This window comes from Paraphaeosphaeria sporulosa, assembly GCF_001642045.1.
Source record: "Paraphaeosphaeria sporulosa strain AP3s5-JAC2a unplaced genomic scaffold CC84scaffold_4, whole genome shotgun sequence".
Taxonomy (NCBI): domain Eukaryota; kingdom Fungi; phylum Ascomycota; class Dothideomycetes; order Pleosporales; family Didymosphaeriaceae; genus Paraphaeosphaeria; species Paraphaeosphaeria sporulosa.
In genome coordinates, this window is record NW_017253363.1 from 611,182 (window position 1) to 625,904 (window position 14,723).

The following is a 14,723-nucleotide window of genomic DNA, read 5'->3' on the forward strand; positions in this document are numbered from 1 at the left end:
TGGGTCGTTGGTGGAATATCATTGGCACAATGTACAAGTTATTGGCGTCCTCTACCAAGTATTACTCAAAGCTTTTCCATTCTTCCAATTCACCATCTTCGTGACCGGTAGCAGATCGTCCAGCTCGCCACCAAATTCTGTGCCTTTTCGCATGACCTGACGATAGTTTCGACCAGGTGAGATCTTTCCCAATACATATCCTTGGCGGGTCTCGACACGATCAGGTACGTTGATGCTGCGGCCCACTATAGCTTCCATACCTTGCCAAGCAAACGTGATTGCCTCTTTGGCATCTCCAGGTATGCCTGCTTCATCCAGCATCATAATTTTTATGTCAGGAAACGACCTTTGTAGAAAGGACGTAATGTTCGGATTCTTAGCACCACCGCCGCACATGAAGACCTCGGCAAGAGGTCCATAGTCTTGAGGCATGTATCGGTGGTAATGCTCAACGATGGCCTGAGCAGTAATGCGGGTGATTGTTGCAACGACATCGTTTTGAGAAAGACCCTTCGCAAGGCCTCTTGTGATCATGTCGTCAGCAATGGTGTCCCGGAACACTTCACGACCCGTAGTCTTGGGTGGCTCCAGGGCGAAGTAAGGATGTGTTTTCAAGAACTCGTCTACCATTTCCTGGTCAACGGTACCAGCTGCGCCCATCTTGCCATCCTTATCGTATTCCATTTTGCCGTTGGTGAAATGTCTCACCGCAGCATCTATAAAAACGTTGCCGGGGCCGGTGTCAAAGTCGAAGAAGTCCTGGTTCAGCTCGCCGTTTCTATCCGGAGGTATGAAACATACGTTGGCAATTCCGCCAATGTTTTGGCAAGCTCGTAATTTTGTGGGATGGTGGAGTACCAACGAATCGAAGAACGCGATGAGTGGTGCCCCTTGTCGTCCAGCGGCCTGATCTGAAACTCGGAAATCCGTCACACTGGTGATTCCAGTCCTCGAGGAGATGAATGTTCCCTCGGCCATGGTCAAAGCAGACTTAGTATGACCTTTCTCAGGCATACTGAGAAGCCAGACGGTCTGGCCATGAGAGCCAATAACGTCGATGTCAGAAAGTGAAATGTTGTGTTTGGACGCGAACGCGATTGCGGCGGATGCGAAAGTTTCTCCAAGCAAGACATTGACTTCTGATAGCTCTTCAGGCGTGGTGCGATTGTGATAGATCATGTCCATAACGCGTTTCTTTATAACAGATTCCAGGGGTACCTCGTCGTATGTGAGAAGCTCAAAGTTCATAGGCGAGGAAGGCGACTCTTGACGGAATCTGCAAAGAGCACAGTCAATGCCGTCCATGCTTGTACCGCTGTTCATGCCGAGGACTGTGAGGTATAGGGGCGTGTTTTTGTGAACAACATTTGGGATTTGCCCATTGGTCTTGTGACCGTTGGTAAGAGACACCATGGCTGGAGAAGTTGAGTTTCGTCGGAATCAGAATTGTTGGTTATGGCCGACTAACAAGAAAACTTGTAGATAAAACTACGAGCCTCTCATGTCGGCCCTGTTCAGCCCAAGCTGAAAAGGGGAAAGCTTCGGATGTCCGCACATGAGCGAAAGCGTTTAACTTGGCCGTATACCAGTAGATAAAGTGGGTTTGTAGCATGCGGAAATGGGATCACCATCCTCGGTAGTTGAAGTGACAGCATCTCCGACTCGATAATTTGTGGAGTTGAGGGTCGGCGTGGGTCCGCCATCGTGTGGTCCGAGCACATTGAAACTCCTATGCCTAAATCAGGAAGGATGAAAGGCCAAATCTTTCCCTGCTTAAATGGCTAAAAGCCCGTCAACCCACGACATGCCTCCGCTTTCTCTCTCGTTTCGTGCCCCCCGCATTCCTAGGCCCATTTTCGAAAGCATGACAAGCGACTCGAACCGGCCAGCAAAACGACGACGCGTTACTCAAGCGTGCGATTATTGCCATCGCAGGAGTGAGTTTAAGAGAAGAAGTTTCATAATGAGAAGCTCACTGCTTGTAGGTATTCGGTGTCAGCCCGCGGTCGGAGACATCCACGAACGATGCACCAATTGCGTCGACTTCGAACAGCCCTGTTAGACACTTATCGACCCACTTCTTTTTGGCCCAGCTAACTTCGTACTTGCGAGTATAGGCACACGCGACCGTGCTGTGAGGCGTCGAGGAGTGAAGCCAGGTCGGAGTATGTCACAGCAGACGCCATCGCCTTCCCTTCATACGGTCCAGACGCCAGACTCGAGTGGTCCAATTCCTTCACATTCTTCAGTTTCCCTACCATGGACAGCACCTCAGGTCGCTAGCCAAGCTGCAATCGTTGACCTCATCGATGTTTATATCGAGGTTGTCTATCCGATTTTCCCTTTGTTTCATCGTCCCAGTTTCTTACGCAAAATTTCTCGTGGTGAATATATGGACTCTCGGGAGATGTTCGCTGTAACAATGGCGGCCTGTGCTCTGGCTTCTGCTAGAGCGGCTGACAATGCTCTGTTCGACTCGAATTGGGATGCACAGACCCTAGGGAGCATGTCTTCGTCCGTATTCTACGAGGCGGCCATCCGTGCTTTGCCTAAAACAGACACACCCGAACACAGTCTGAACCTTATGAGAGCATACGCCTTGTTGTCGCTTACTGCTATCCAACACGGAAATACTCGAGACATGCAAGCCTATCTTGGCAAGTATCATGCTCTTGTAGCTATGGATGGCCTGCATGACGAGGCCAATTGGCCGCGAGATCTCACAATCATTGAGTTAGAGGAACGTCGACGGCTGGTGAGTATGTGGCTTGTCCCACGTGGCTTGCGTTGACCCGTACAGTACTGGTCCATGTACACTCTCGACATCTTTTCTTGCATTGTGTTCAATAGCGTGATCCGTAGTCGGGAGGAACAATCTGTTGTGCGGTACCCAACTGAGCTAGACGACGCCTGTTTCGACAACACCGGCTACAGGACAGAACCTCAATCGCCGGTTGATGCTATCAGCCCATCGAGCAGCTCCTCACCTGACAGCTGGGTCCACGGCTGGAACATCGTAACCGATCTGTGGCGCCTTCTTGAACATGTTACAATGAAATTACACAGTCATACCAAAAAGAAACGATCCTTCCTGGAGATTGCAGCCAACTTTGAGGCTTCTCCCCCAACGTCAAAACTCCAAGCTGAGGTAAATCGCATATATTTCGGCCTGCCGTATCACTTTCGGGAAATCAAGGAAAGAACAGGAGACCAGGCCAAAGACCGCTACGGATTCCAAGCAGCAAACATCACCGCCACAGTCCAACTTTTACGTATGGTTCTCTTAGCATCGGAACAGAACACTATAGAGCAGCGCTGCCAAGTTGTTAGCGAGGTCGTTAACGCTTTCATGCGCATACCATCCTCATATCTGCGCGCGATTAGCTCTCCGTTGTTGCACCATCTAAGCGGTATTGGTTCAGTACTCGGAGGCGTCCTCGGAGAGCCTCTACTAGACTACCAATACCAGCAGGTCCGCACGGTTTTGCTGTCGCTAGCACAACTTTTGGAAAATTTAGACATCGGTATTCACTCCGTCAAATCCGCACAGAAACTAAGAGCTCTGGTCGTTCAGATAGACGAGCACATGGCATCCCGTGGGAGTGCAGTCTCGCCTGCGACCATGTACATGGACCCCCACAACCGTGATCTGCAGCTACCACAAGATGTTCTCTCCGAATGGCCCTGGAAATCAGGATTTATGCATTTCCCCAGCGAATGAAGGCTTCCATGACTTGATGTCACTGAAACAAGAAAACCTCATGACTCAGAACTCTCTATCTTATTGCATCGGACTGATAAGTGCGCCGCAGCGTGCACACGTGACCGAACAAACTGGAGTCTGTCCAAGAATGACCCCCAGCTGATCAGTGTGCATGAAAATAAGATCGCGCTTCCGAGGAGCGGAGGGCATGCCGAAAAATCGGCGAATATTGTCAGCTCATGGTCGGCTGTCATTGGCTTAGATCGAAGAATCTGGCGTTCTGCCTTTCAGCCGCTCAGCCGCCAGCTGGGAAGCCCTACTGTCATATATCACACCGTCGTTCTTGGCAACAGCTTCCCCATGGTGTCCCGCTTCTTGAGTACGGCTCACCGTCCTACATGACTCTAGGCTCGGCGACGACGAAGTCGACTATTCAAATCTACGAACCATACAATGAGTATAAAACCACCTTGGAGCCTTGTACAACAGATTGGGCAGGCGTCAGTCCTTGTACAGAATGTCTTTCCAACCATGGCGGCGCGTACCCGGTAGGGCTCTCATGTTCTTCATCAACGCCTTCATCTTTGTCGCTTTAATCTTCGAGGGATACAATCAAGGTGTGTATGGAATCAAAATCCTAACGTAAACACTACAATTGACCATCAAAGGTGTTCTCGGCACCGTCTCCGGGACTCCAGGCTTCATCAATACGATGAATATTGGCGCTGATGGCGTCGTGACTGACAGCACGAAACAGGGCGGTCTTTCTGCCGCCTACTATTTCGGCGCCATGTTTGGAGCCTTCATCGGAGGATGGATTGGAGACAGGTACGGCCGAAAAGTTGGAGTCTTCGCTGGCGCATGGCAAGGTGTTCTAGGCGGCGCGCTGCAAGCCGGCAGTATCAACTCCAACATGTTCATTTGCGCCCGAGTTATCACTGGACTTGGGATGGGCTTTGTTATGGCCATTGTCCCACCATGGGTCTCTGAACTGTCTCAGGCGCACGACCGCGGCTCCAACTTCTCTTTCATCTTCGTGGCCAACTTCCTCGGTATCACCATTGCTAACTGGCTAAATTTTGGCGTACGAAACTCCGAGATCGAGTTCCGATGGCGCTTCCCGCTGGGTTTTATGTGCATTCCGGTCTTCACCGTCGCCGTCACGGTTATGTTGCTACCCGAATCGCCTAGATGGTTGATGGCGCACGATAGACGCGACGAAGCAGTGCAGATCTTGTGCAAAGTACGAGGCGATATCGAACCAACGGACCCTTCGATCCAGCAAGAGCTTGAGCATCTCCATGCCATTGTCAAGGCCTCCAAGCACCCAAGAAACAGCTACGTCAATCTGGCTCTGGGCGGACGACACTCGGGCGTGTTACATCTCGGTCGACGAGCAATCCTCGGCTTCGCGCTGCAACAGATTCAGCAGTGGTCTGGCATCATTGCCGTCGTCACCTGGAGCTCCAAACTATTCTCACTGGCAGGCTTCGACGAATACAAGTCCTTGTGGATGGGAGGCCTGGTCAATACGCTGGGAATGTTCGGGACAGCTGCCGCAGGCTTGGTCATTGATCGCATTGGCCGGCGCATGAGCCTCCTAGTCTCCTTCATCATCCAGGGTATCGCACTCTTTATCGTCGCCGCGCTTATCAAGTCGTCGGAAAACTACGCTGAAAGCGACACTGGCAAGTCCGAGACGCTTGGCCAAGGCGCAGCCTCGTTCGTGTTCATCTACCTATGGTTTTTCACCATGTTCAACATTGTTCCTTGCTGGCTCTACGGCACCGAGATCTGGCCGCAAGACGTGCGAGCGAAGGGGTACTCGTTCACTATCCTTGGGTGGGCAATTGGCTGTGGCATGACGACGTTCTTGATCCCCATCATGTTGAGCAAGATTGGGTGGTACACATTCATCTTCTTCGGCATCATGAACGCTGTGACGATTCCGTTGATTTACTTGTTCTACGTCGAGCCTGCGGGTCACAGCTTGGAGGAGGTAAACCTGCTGTTCACAAGCGATAGTCCCCTGGTCAAGCACAACAACGCAGAGTTTGACAGGAGAGTTGCTGCTGCGGGGGGGAATTCGGCTGTTGCGGCGCGCCGACTCATCGAAGAGGTGGATGGGTTGGTGATTCTTGAAGAGCTGAAGATAGAAGAGGCGAAAATGTGACCTTCTGTGGTAGTGCCGGACTGCTCATACTGCGTAGTATCTGGATCAATCCTCGTTCACTCGATAGCTTTATCCCAATCTGCTCTTGTCTGTGCCCACACGCTACGTCTACCGTCGTATAAGTTTCGTTCGGCACCTGTTTCAACTCGCCATTTGTCTTTCTTGCTCCAAGAACTCCTCGGCGTCCTGTTCTTCGATCGCGTCGAGTCCCAGCCGCTCTCCAATCTCACCTACAAACGTCTTTCCCACATCGCTAACCTCGAGGCCTTCGACACCCTCGCGCTCAAAGCTCGTCGTGCTCTTCCCCTCAAGCCCACACGCGACAATGCGTCCAAACCACCACAGATCCGTATTTACATTCAGCCCAACCCCATGACTCGTAATGTTCCTCCGCATGTGCACGCCAAGGGCAGCGATCTTGTCATCCGGCGTTGTCCACACGCCCGTGTGCTCCGTCGTCATCGCCTTGATATTATAACGCGCACACGTCGCAATCAGACTCTTCTCCAGCAAGCACACATACTCTCGCGGCGTCAGCTTATGCATGCGCAGATCAATGATGGGATACGCGACAAGCTGGCCGGGCCCGTGGAACGTCGTCTGCCCCCCGCGCAGCGCCTCGACGAACTCGGCCTGCCCGCGGTGCTGCAGGTACGTCTGCTGCTCCGCAGAGACGGTGCCGATTTCGCGGCGGCCGCACGTGTAGACGGGGTTGAATTCGGCGGTTATGATATGCGGCGGTGGAGCTGCGAGTGTGGGATCACGCTTGTGGGCGAGGAAGCGCGAAACAAGGGTTTCCTGGAGGGTCTGCGCGGTGCGGTAGGAGATGGGCCGCGGGAAGTGGAGGTGGACGAGAGGCCGCATTGGGCCGGCGGTGCGTGGATCAGCGCGGTCTGGGCATGGTGGAGAGCTGGTGTTGGGATGGGTACTGGCCAAGCTGGGATGTCGCGTGGTAGCGCCCGGCGCGGTACCAGTACCGGTATCGATAAGAAAGTTTGGACGCGTTGAGCGCATAGCCTACGCACTGCTCTGGCGCTCTACAACGAGAATCGGATACACGCGCGCAGCAACATGGGCAAGAAAAGGACGAGCGATGGGGAGGAGAAGCACCCCAAAAGGGCCCGGATTGGTGCAGCGCCCTCGAGTGACACAACCCCCGCTGCACAAGCTCCACGCTCCTCAACCGCGCCCTCAGCAGCCAAAGCAATCGCGAACGAAACGCGGGAACCCAAGAAGCAGAAGTTAGATGAAGCTCAGGACGCTCTCGCGGAGCCAAAGCCAAGCAACCATGCTCCTTCCCGGAAGCAGACACACAAGAAGCTTCCCAGATTACCTCCCAGTACGCCCTCCAACCCGTTCAGCAATTGCACACGCTACCGTACTAACCTTCGCAGATGTTTCCGTAACCAAACGCCCACTGCACCACCCCGCAATCCCCACGCCCTTCGCCTCCTCCGACCATCCCAAAACACTCTACATCTCCCACTCAACGCCCTTCGTCCCAGCCCTGAAGCGCATCCGCCGTCTCCTCCTCGAAATCTCCAAGCGACAAGCGCAATCCCAAGCTACGCAGCCCCGAAACCGACAGCAGGGGCGCAATCGAAAGCCGCTAGTGTCAAACGGGCGTCTTGCGCCTGAGGACGTGGAGCGGGAGATTGTAGAAGAGGGCAGAGAGACGGGCGAGGGTGAGCGCAGAGAAGAGGTCTATGTCAAGGCTACGGGCAGGGCGATTGAGCGCGCGTTGAGGATCGGTGTGCACTTCCAGGGCGAGAGTGATTGTAGGGTCCGGGTGGAGACGGGGAGTGTGATGGCGGTGGATGATATTGAGGTACGCCAGAACGAGGAGGAGAAGGGAGGGGAGGGGAGTAAGGTCAAGGAAGAGGTGAAGGACGAGGTGCCAGAGACGAGGGTAAGGATGGTGAGCTCAGTCACAGTGGCGGTGGGGCTCAGATGAAACTTTGCGTTGGTAAAGAGCAGGACAGTGAGGAGAGTGCACAAATGATACCCTATTGCAGTTTCATACGCTCACGGCCCACCGGATTCCAGATGATTCGGATTCCCTCAGGTTCTTGAACGCAACGCTCTCACGTGAATACCTGAGCACGAATACCGGTGTAAGCTGTTCGTCGATCTGAACATGAATAATTGAGCCGAGGTATACTTCAGTTACTTTGGAAACCTACACTCTGGACCCGATACTGCATCGTGGGTGTTCACGTTGCGGTGAGAGAGCTAGAGTCCCGATGTCCCGGAGAGGCGTCGCGCGCCTGCCTCGATGCTCGCCCCCATTCGCGACTTCCATAACCACCGGCACCTCCCACCGACACCATCCGCACGAGCTGCTTTACCACAGACATCGTCAGCATGAACGGCCTAGAACCTCGGATCCATCTGGACGGCCCACAAATTGGCATTCTCCATCGTACCGGACGGTCGCGGGGCGGTGCAAAGGCTCACCATGCAATCCCGAACTGCGCCTCGTCTCTGCCCACCACTCGCACGAATGATTGAGGCTCTGGCAAGTACGGCAAATTGAATGTTTTCACCCTGCTTCTCTTAAAGCTTGAGCTGCTCCTATTCACACCAAAAGCAGGCACAGCGCACATCTTCTCGGATGTGACTCACGGCATCTTCCTTGCTTCAATGACTCCGTCTCTCGAGGGCTGAAGGGCTGATCTCGTATCAGCGACTATATAGTCGCAGGCTGTTTGTGAATCCTTTTTTTTTTCGACCTTTTATTCGCCATGGCCACCAATCACTTCGAGGAGGTCTACGACCTTCTGCTGCTAGTGGACGCGACGTCCTCCATGTCAAATTACCTTGAGTCTCTTCGGATCTCCTTCCCAAAGATCATCTCCATCTCCAAGCTTACCAACAGTTTTGCGCGTATTGGGCTCCTTGCATATCGTGACTACACTGAGGCCGACAATCGCTATTACCCTCTGCTAGAATGGAGTGGATGGTACAGCCACGACAACGTGATGGATGCGGACAGTACCACCGCCGAGGGACTCATGCAGAAAGCCGGGAGCCTCGTAGCCAGTGGGGGTGGAGACTTTCCCGAAGCAACGAAGACCGGTATGGCCCGTGCATATTCCCTTATGCGTGAGGAGGCAACAACGATTATCCTTCTGTACACGGATGCAACACCCCAATGCTGGACAGTAGCCGAAAAAGATCCAAGAAGTAACTATGTTGCGGAACAGAAGGCTCTGAAGAAGGAAGGCTCCTATGGCGGCTTTGGCCCGCGTTTCGCGGATTGGGTCGAGGGCTGCAACTTTATGCATACTGGTCTGCGAAAGGCCCACGTTTTCTGTTTCCTCGACGAAGATGCGGGCAAGGATGTTCTCGACTCCGGATTCTACCTATATCTAAGCACTATCACACGAGGGGCATGCATGTCTTTGACAAAGTCGGATCCGCAAAGCATAGCGCATGTTACGGTTGACGTTCTTCTTTCCTGGATGGAGGTCGCGAAGCCAGGCGCAGAGAAGACTTCCTTGCCAGCTACAGTGATCCGATACAAGCTGGGAACGGACATCAAGAAGATCAAGGACGAGAAAGATCCCGTCGCGAGCGCATTCTTTTGGTCGCATGATCCCTCGGTCCTGGAAGGGGGTTACAAAGGGCTCGACAGTTATCAGTTTCGAATGCAAGCCAAGAAGCAATTGGAGGCAAATCGTGTCACGAAGCCGGTTGACTCTGAAGTTCTTGCAAAGTTCCTGCCGAAGAGGAAGACAAAAGCCGTGGATTTTGCCTGGCAATATAACAACGATCCTCAATACAAGGAGATTGTCATCGAAGAGCTCAAAAATATCATCGAGGCGGATGTCACTTCGATCGCATTGAACCCAGTCTTTGGGAGTCTCTGGCGCGCGGTTTGCAACGATCGGGCGCTTCCTGGGCGGCTGGCTCTCACTACACTCTTCGCATCAAGTATTGACAGGCTTCAAGATGTTGAGCAGAGAGCGCGTATGAAGAACTGGCTTGAAGAGTCGTACGATTTTGCGGCTGATATTTTGGATATGCTAGAGGCGGTTCCTGAAGATCAACGCTATCCTTGTGTTTTCCTGGACCCCACAATCGAATTTCTACCAGCGAAAGAGAGACGTGAGAAAGCAAGCGATGAGGAGGAGGATGACTACTACCAGATTGCCGCATTGCGACGTGACGAGCTTCTTGACATAGGCCGGGCTTGCGAGGGGCGCATCTTGAGGCGCTTGGGGAATGTTCTTACACGTTTGACGTATGTGGAGACGGTGAGTGACCCAAATTCAGTGCTCAGATTGAGAAAAAGGAGTCTTGCCCGTGTCTGGGTCGCGAGAACACACACGCCTGAGCCGCTCTGGCTCCGAAGTTCACCATACACCACTGTGGCTGACAAAAGGAAATGGCAATGTCAGCGCACCTCATCCTGTGTCAACTTATAATGTATCACATTAGCGTAGATGTGGACAGCAGGGTGGATTCCCTTTTTATTGTCGGCCACTGTGCACGTACAATTCGCTGACAATTTCGTCTCATTCTAGGCAGAACAGCTACCCTCACACATCGCTGCGGCTACGCTAGTAAAAGTTCCGAGAATTCCCATCGCACTTTCTTCTCAGTCGCAGGAATGGAAGTTCTGGAAGATTTTGCTACATACCGTTCTACCGGGGACAATGTTATCTACTCGCCCAGCAATGGTCCTCGCAGCCTTGGCAATGCGCATGGGTATAGAGCCATTGTTCGTGCCTGCATCTTCAGCACTGATGTATTGGCGGGACAAGTGGAATAACCTAGAGACTCCCGAAACCTGGACTGTTGGCTGTCTCGGCCTCCTGCTTGACGCAGACAATGAATACCGAAAGACGAGGAGCGACGGCAAGACTTCATCGAAAGATCCCTCAGGTCTTTTATACCCTGCTGATCGAACACTGTTCACTCAACTCGTCGCGCACAAGCTACTCGAGGCCAACTTCCAGACCACACTTGTGGCTGTCGTCAGTTGGACTCCAGAGAAGACCCAATTGCCCATCGGACACGTTGTCACCTGCAAGCGTTGCAAGTATCCAAGATCTGTGACTGCCATGGCCCTAAAATCTGGTGGCCAATGCGGTCTATGTGTGGCTTCAGACTACAAGGACGAGGCACATAAAAAGAGAATGATGAATTCTAACATTACGGACTCCGGTAATATAGCTTGGGTCGAGTGTAGCGTACGTACTTGCCGAGCGCAGTATGTGTGCTACAACCCCGACGATCTGAGAGTCCGCCCAAAGTGCTATTATTGTCGATTTTTGCAGTGCGAGGCACCTACTATCGAGTGCGCCAAGTGCCGTAGCAAGGTGATCTGGCCAAGCGAGTGGCGAGCGGCAGCTCCAACACCATTCAACTGCGTCGCCTGTGTCGACGGACGGAAGACTGTAGTCACTGTTGACACCACTGCTGAAAAGCTATGCAAAGAGAACGGGCAAGCATGGCTCCTTCAAAATGACAAAAACACGCTGAAAACACCTTTCCAAGGCTCGATCTTCCGCACAATCACGACCGTCGGCCCGGAAGCTTTCTTAGCCAATGTGCGCATACTTTCTCCAACCTACGATGGAGCCTTGACGTTCCGCGGCAAGCCAATCCAAAATCGAGAAGCACTGAGGTCTACCCTCGTAGCCTGGATTCATCGTCGTAATGTTGAAAAGACGACTTGCAGCCTTTGCTTCTCGGAGCTCCCAAACGCTCGCCTTCTCCCAGCATGCCGGCGCCGCGGATGCCACCAGCGTATCTGCGAAAAATGTCTTGGTGATTGGTATGGCCAAAACAGTGTCGGTCAAATCGTTAATCCCGCGGCACTATTCTGTCCTTTCTGCAGGCGTCCTCCTGCTGCACGTACACTGGCTGCATACGGAAAAGGAATACATGCGGTTGGAGACTTGATGACAGCTCTTGAGGAAAGGGGCAAGTGGATCCATGCTTGGTGCCGCATATGTGGAAAAGCTCGCCGACTCATGGAACGAGAGTGCGCGCGGGGCGCGCCAGACCCTGTGGACAATTTCTCATGCGAAGATTGCAACATCGAGGCGCTTGAGAACGCACGCCGAGCGGAGGAAGAGGCCCGTCGTGCAGCGGCAGAAGCCGCGCAGCTCGCCCACCAACTCAATATTGCAGATCGGCGGCAGAGACGCATACAAGCTCAGCATGAACTCTCTGTGGCGGAGCGAGCGAGAGCAGAGCTCGAATACCCTGTGAAGAAATGCCCTGGGTGCGGAGTCCGATCGCAGAAGAGCTATGGTTGCGACCACGTCCGATGCCCTATCAAGACTTGTGGGGTGCATTGGTGCTGGAGCTGCGCTAAGATGTTTACCCAGCGTGATATCTACAACCACATGAGTGGTGCGCATGGTGGATGGGATGCCGAAGGAGCATGGGGTGGAGTTCGTTATAGATTGGGGTTCCAGGACGACGAAGACGACTACGATGAGTACTACGATGAGCTCGAGGACTGAGTAATATCAAATCGCGTCCAGAGGGACAACTTTCTGTGGCGGAACAGCGAGTTCGAAATGACTCTTGTGTCCACGGTGATATTGCGCTTTACGAGATACTAGTTGCTAGCTTTCTCCTATATTAAAAGAAGCTCCGATGACGCACCCGCTCAATTAGCATCTCGCCCGTTCGTGTCAACGAGTCCGTGGTCACCTGACCAGTAGCTAAAAGCCCTGCTGCTGCTAGACCAGCAAGTAATAGTGCATAAGGAGCCTTTGAGGTACTCTTGCCCTTGTATCCGGTGTTCTTCGGGTAGTCAACCTGGACCTGATTCCAGTTGATCATCACAGTATTCAGCCAGAACCTAGGTATGTGGTCAGCGACTTCGACAAACTCTTCTTGACTGAAACTCACATAAAGGTATAATTTGGGAACACGTAAGAGTTATGGCCATTCTTGTCGATGAACCAGCTCGTGCAGCCGGAGCTGAAAGTCATCTTTGGCAGCTGTGCATTGACCCAGCTGTTGAAATTCTGCTGCGCTTCGTACTTCGGCATCACCGACTTCGCGTTACCGTTCAATACTGGTTTCAACAGCCGGCACATGAAGTTGACCTGGCACTCTGTTTGATAAATGACGGAATTGTGTCCCGAGCCTGTGTTGGGGCCGTACAGAGTATACCAATTCGGGAACTGGTCATGGGCAGTACCCCAGTACGCCTGTACTTGTTTGCGTTGCTTCCAGACCTCGTGCATCTCCTGGCCGTCGACGCCGTAGATCTTCATCGGCCAGAGCCAGTCCTGTGTCCGGAAGCCAGTACCGTAGATGATGACGTCTGCAGGAATCCTCCTACCGGACTTGGTGATGACGGTGTCGTTCGTGATCTCAATCACATCATCCTGTATCAGTTCAACGTTGTCGGCGTGCAAGCTCTCGAGATATTTGTTCGAGTGTACACGACGTCTGCACCCAACGAGGTAGTCCGGGCGGAGAATCTGCTTGTACTTCTCCGGCGCAGCCTTGTCAATGTAATCCCACGTCTCCTGCGCGACAGCAACTCGAGCCTTCTCACCACTGGGCGTGAGCCAGAACGCATTGAACTGCCTCTCCATGCGGATATACCAACTCCATCTGTACGCACGACACGCGCCAGGAATGTACCTCATCATCCACTGGAATGTCGGTGAGTAATGTGGGTTCAGCCGTTCCTGGATATAATGCGCTGAGCGAACAATCTGCGTCGTCTTCCCTGCTATCGGAACAATCTTCGGGACAAACTGTGTGCTGCTGGCACCGTTACCTAGAACCACGACGTTCTTCCCCTTGATGTCGACGGAGTGGTCCCAGCGCGCAGAGTGGAACTGAGCGCCACCAAACGACTCACGCCCCTTGATGTTGGGTATGTTGGGAAGATCCAGCTTTCCAATCGCGCAGATCACAACCGGGGCCTCGCGCTCAAAGGTCACAGAGTGATCGTTGGTCCTGCGGAACTGCACCGTCCACAGCGACCGCTGCTGGTCCCAAGACATGCCATAGCACTCGGTATTGAAGGTCATGCGCCTGGTCAGATCGTACTCCTCGGCGATGTCGTGAAAGTAGTCGTAGAGGTCCTGGCGCACGGGGAAGAGCTTGGGCCAGTCGGGTTTCAGGGCGAAGCTGTATGAGTAGAAGTGCGCAGGTATGTCGACGGCGCAGCCCGGGTAGGTGTTGTTAAACCAGACGCCACCGAGGTCGGCGGAGCGCTCGTAGAAGTGGACGTTCTTGTGTCCGAGGAGGCGTTGGAGTTGGACGCCTGCGCAGATGCCTGAGGGACCGGCGCCTGGATGGTGTCAGTCATAGGTTTGTAGACGATCCAGAAACCATATCATACCGATAATAATCACTTCTTTGTCGGACATCTTGCAGAGTTGATAATTACAGGTGGGGGTGAAGATTGCACACCGAGCGGTACAGCGCCAGAGTACCTATGTAGGGCTTACTTCACAGCTGTCGATGATCTCACACTCCGCATTCACTGATCGACCTTAACACTGAGGCTGTATAACCGAAGGCCTTTGTATCAGCGACATCACACCCTGTTCCAAGACCGCGGACCGCGTCGAGTGGCGTGACTTCCTCGACGATCTATCCGGTTCATGCAAGCTCCCGTGTTATCGTGTCGAGCAAGAAATCTGAGGTCGAAGCAAGTAACCGGGGTGTTTCCAGGGACCCGGCTAGACTCGTAGCTCCCCATGGGGTATCTCCGCAATCAATGATCCGACTGGCGCCGGGAGGGCCAAGCGTGGACGCCATGTTACCTCTAAGCAGCGGATGTGGCTCCGTCAACGCGGACCGCGCATCCCGTGCCCTCCGAAGATGCACGCGGCTGCGGAAATGCCGTTTCGA

The 14,723-nt window shown here is 53.3% G+C and overlaps 7 protein-coding genes across 7 annotated transcripts; 4 read left to right on the top strand and 3 right to left on the bottom strand.

The window, feature by feature from the left end:
- Positions 1-9: 9 nt before the first annotated feature.
- On the bottom strand, positions 10-1,640 carry CC84DRAFT_1163075 (UPF0075-domain-containing protein). The gene has a single exon (XM_018178168.1). It carries the CDS (start codon positions 1,411-1,413, stop codon positions 52-54), a length of 1,362 nt encoding a protein of 453 aa, XP_018037130.1. The 5' UTR covers positions 1,414-1,640; the 3' UTR covers positions 10-51.
- Positions 1,641-1,864: 224 nt separating this feature from the next.
- CC84DRAFT_1089591 (uncharacterized protein) lies at positions 1,865-3,721 on the top strand (the record flags this gene model as incomplete). Its single annotated transcript, XM_018174315.1, has 4 exons — positions 1,865-1,937; positions 1,986-2,057; positions 2,118-2,755; positions 2,801-3,721. 4 exons carry the CDS (start codon positions 1,865-1,867, stop codon positions 3,719-3,721), a joined length of 1,704 nt encoding a protein of 567 aa, XP_018037131.1.
- A 641-nt stretch (positions 3,722-4,362) lies between these two features.
- On the top strand, positions 4,363-6,182 carry CC84DRAFT_1163078 (putative MFS monosaccharide transporter). The gene has a single exon (XM_018178169.1). The coding sequence runs from the start codon at positions 4,416-4,418 to the stop codon at positions 5,874-5,876; it is 1,461 nt and encodes a 486-aa protein (XP_018037132.1). The 5' UTR covers positions 4,363-4,415; the 3' UTR covers positions 5,877-6,182.
- CC84DRAFT_1215797 (lipoyltransferase) lies at positions 6,018-6,740 on the bottom strand (the record flags this gene model as incomplete). Its single annotated transcript, XM_018182746.1, has 1 exon — positions 6,018-6,740. One exon carries the CDS (start codon positions 6,738-6,740, stop codon positions 6,018-6,020), a length of 723 nt encoding a protein of 240 aa, XP_018037133.1.
- Positions 6,741-6,947: 207 nt separating this feature from the next.
- Positions 6,948-7,830, top strand: CC84DRAFT_1215798 (uncharacterized protein; the record flags this gene model as incomplete). Its single annotated transcript, XM_018182747.1, has 2 exons — positions 6,948-7,215; positions 7,271-7,830. The coding sequence occupies 2 exons, from the start codon at positions 6,948-6,950 to the stop codon at positions 7,828-7,830; spliced, it is 828 nt and encodes a 275-aa protein (XP_018037134.1).
- Positions 7,831-8,502: 672 nt separating this feature from the next.
- On the top strand, positions 8,503-12,530 carry CC84DRAFT_620676 (uncharacterized protein). Its single transcript, XM_018186910.1, has 2 exons — positions 8,503-10,135; positions 10,406-12,530. The coding sequence occupies exons 1-2, from the start codon at positions 8,621-8,623 to the stop codon at positions 12,356-12,358; spliced, it is 3,468 nt and encodes a 1,155-aa protein (XP_018037135.1). The 5' UTR covers positions 8,503-8,620; the 3' UTR covers positions 12,359-12,530.
- On the bottom strand, positions 12,480-14,236 carry CC84DRAFT_1215800 (dimethylaniline monooxygenase; the record flags this gene model as incomplete). The annotated part of the gene is made up of 3 exons (XM_018182748.1): positions 12,480-12,702; positions 12,753-14,157; positions 14,209-14,236. The coding sequence occupies 3 exons, from the start codon at positions 14,234-14,236 to the stop codon at positions 12,480-12,482; spliced, it is 1,656 nt and encodes a 551-aa protein (XP_018037136.1).
- Positions 14,237-14,723: the final 487 nt, after the last annotated feature.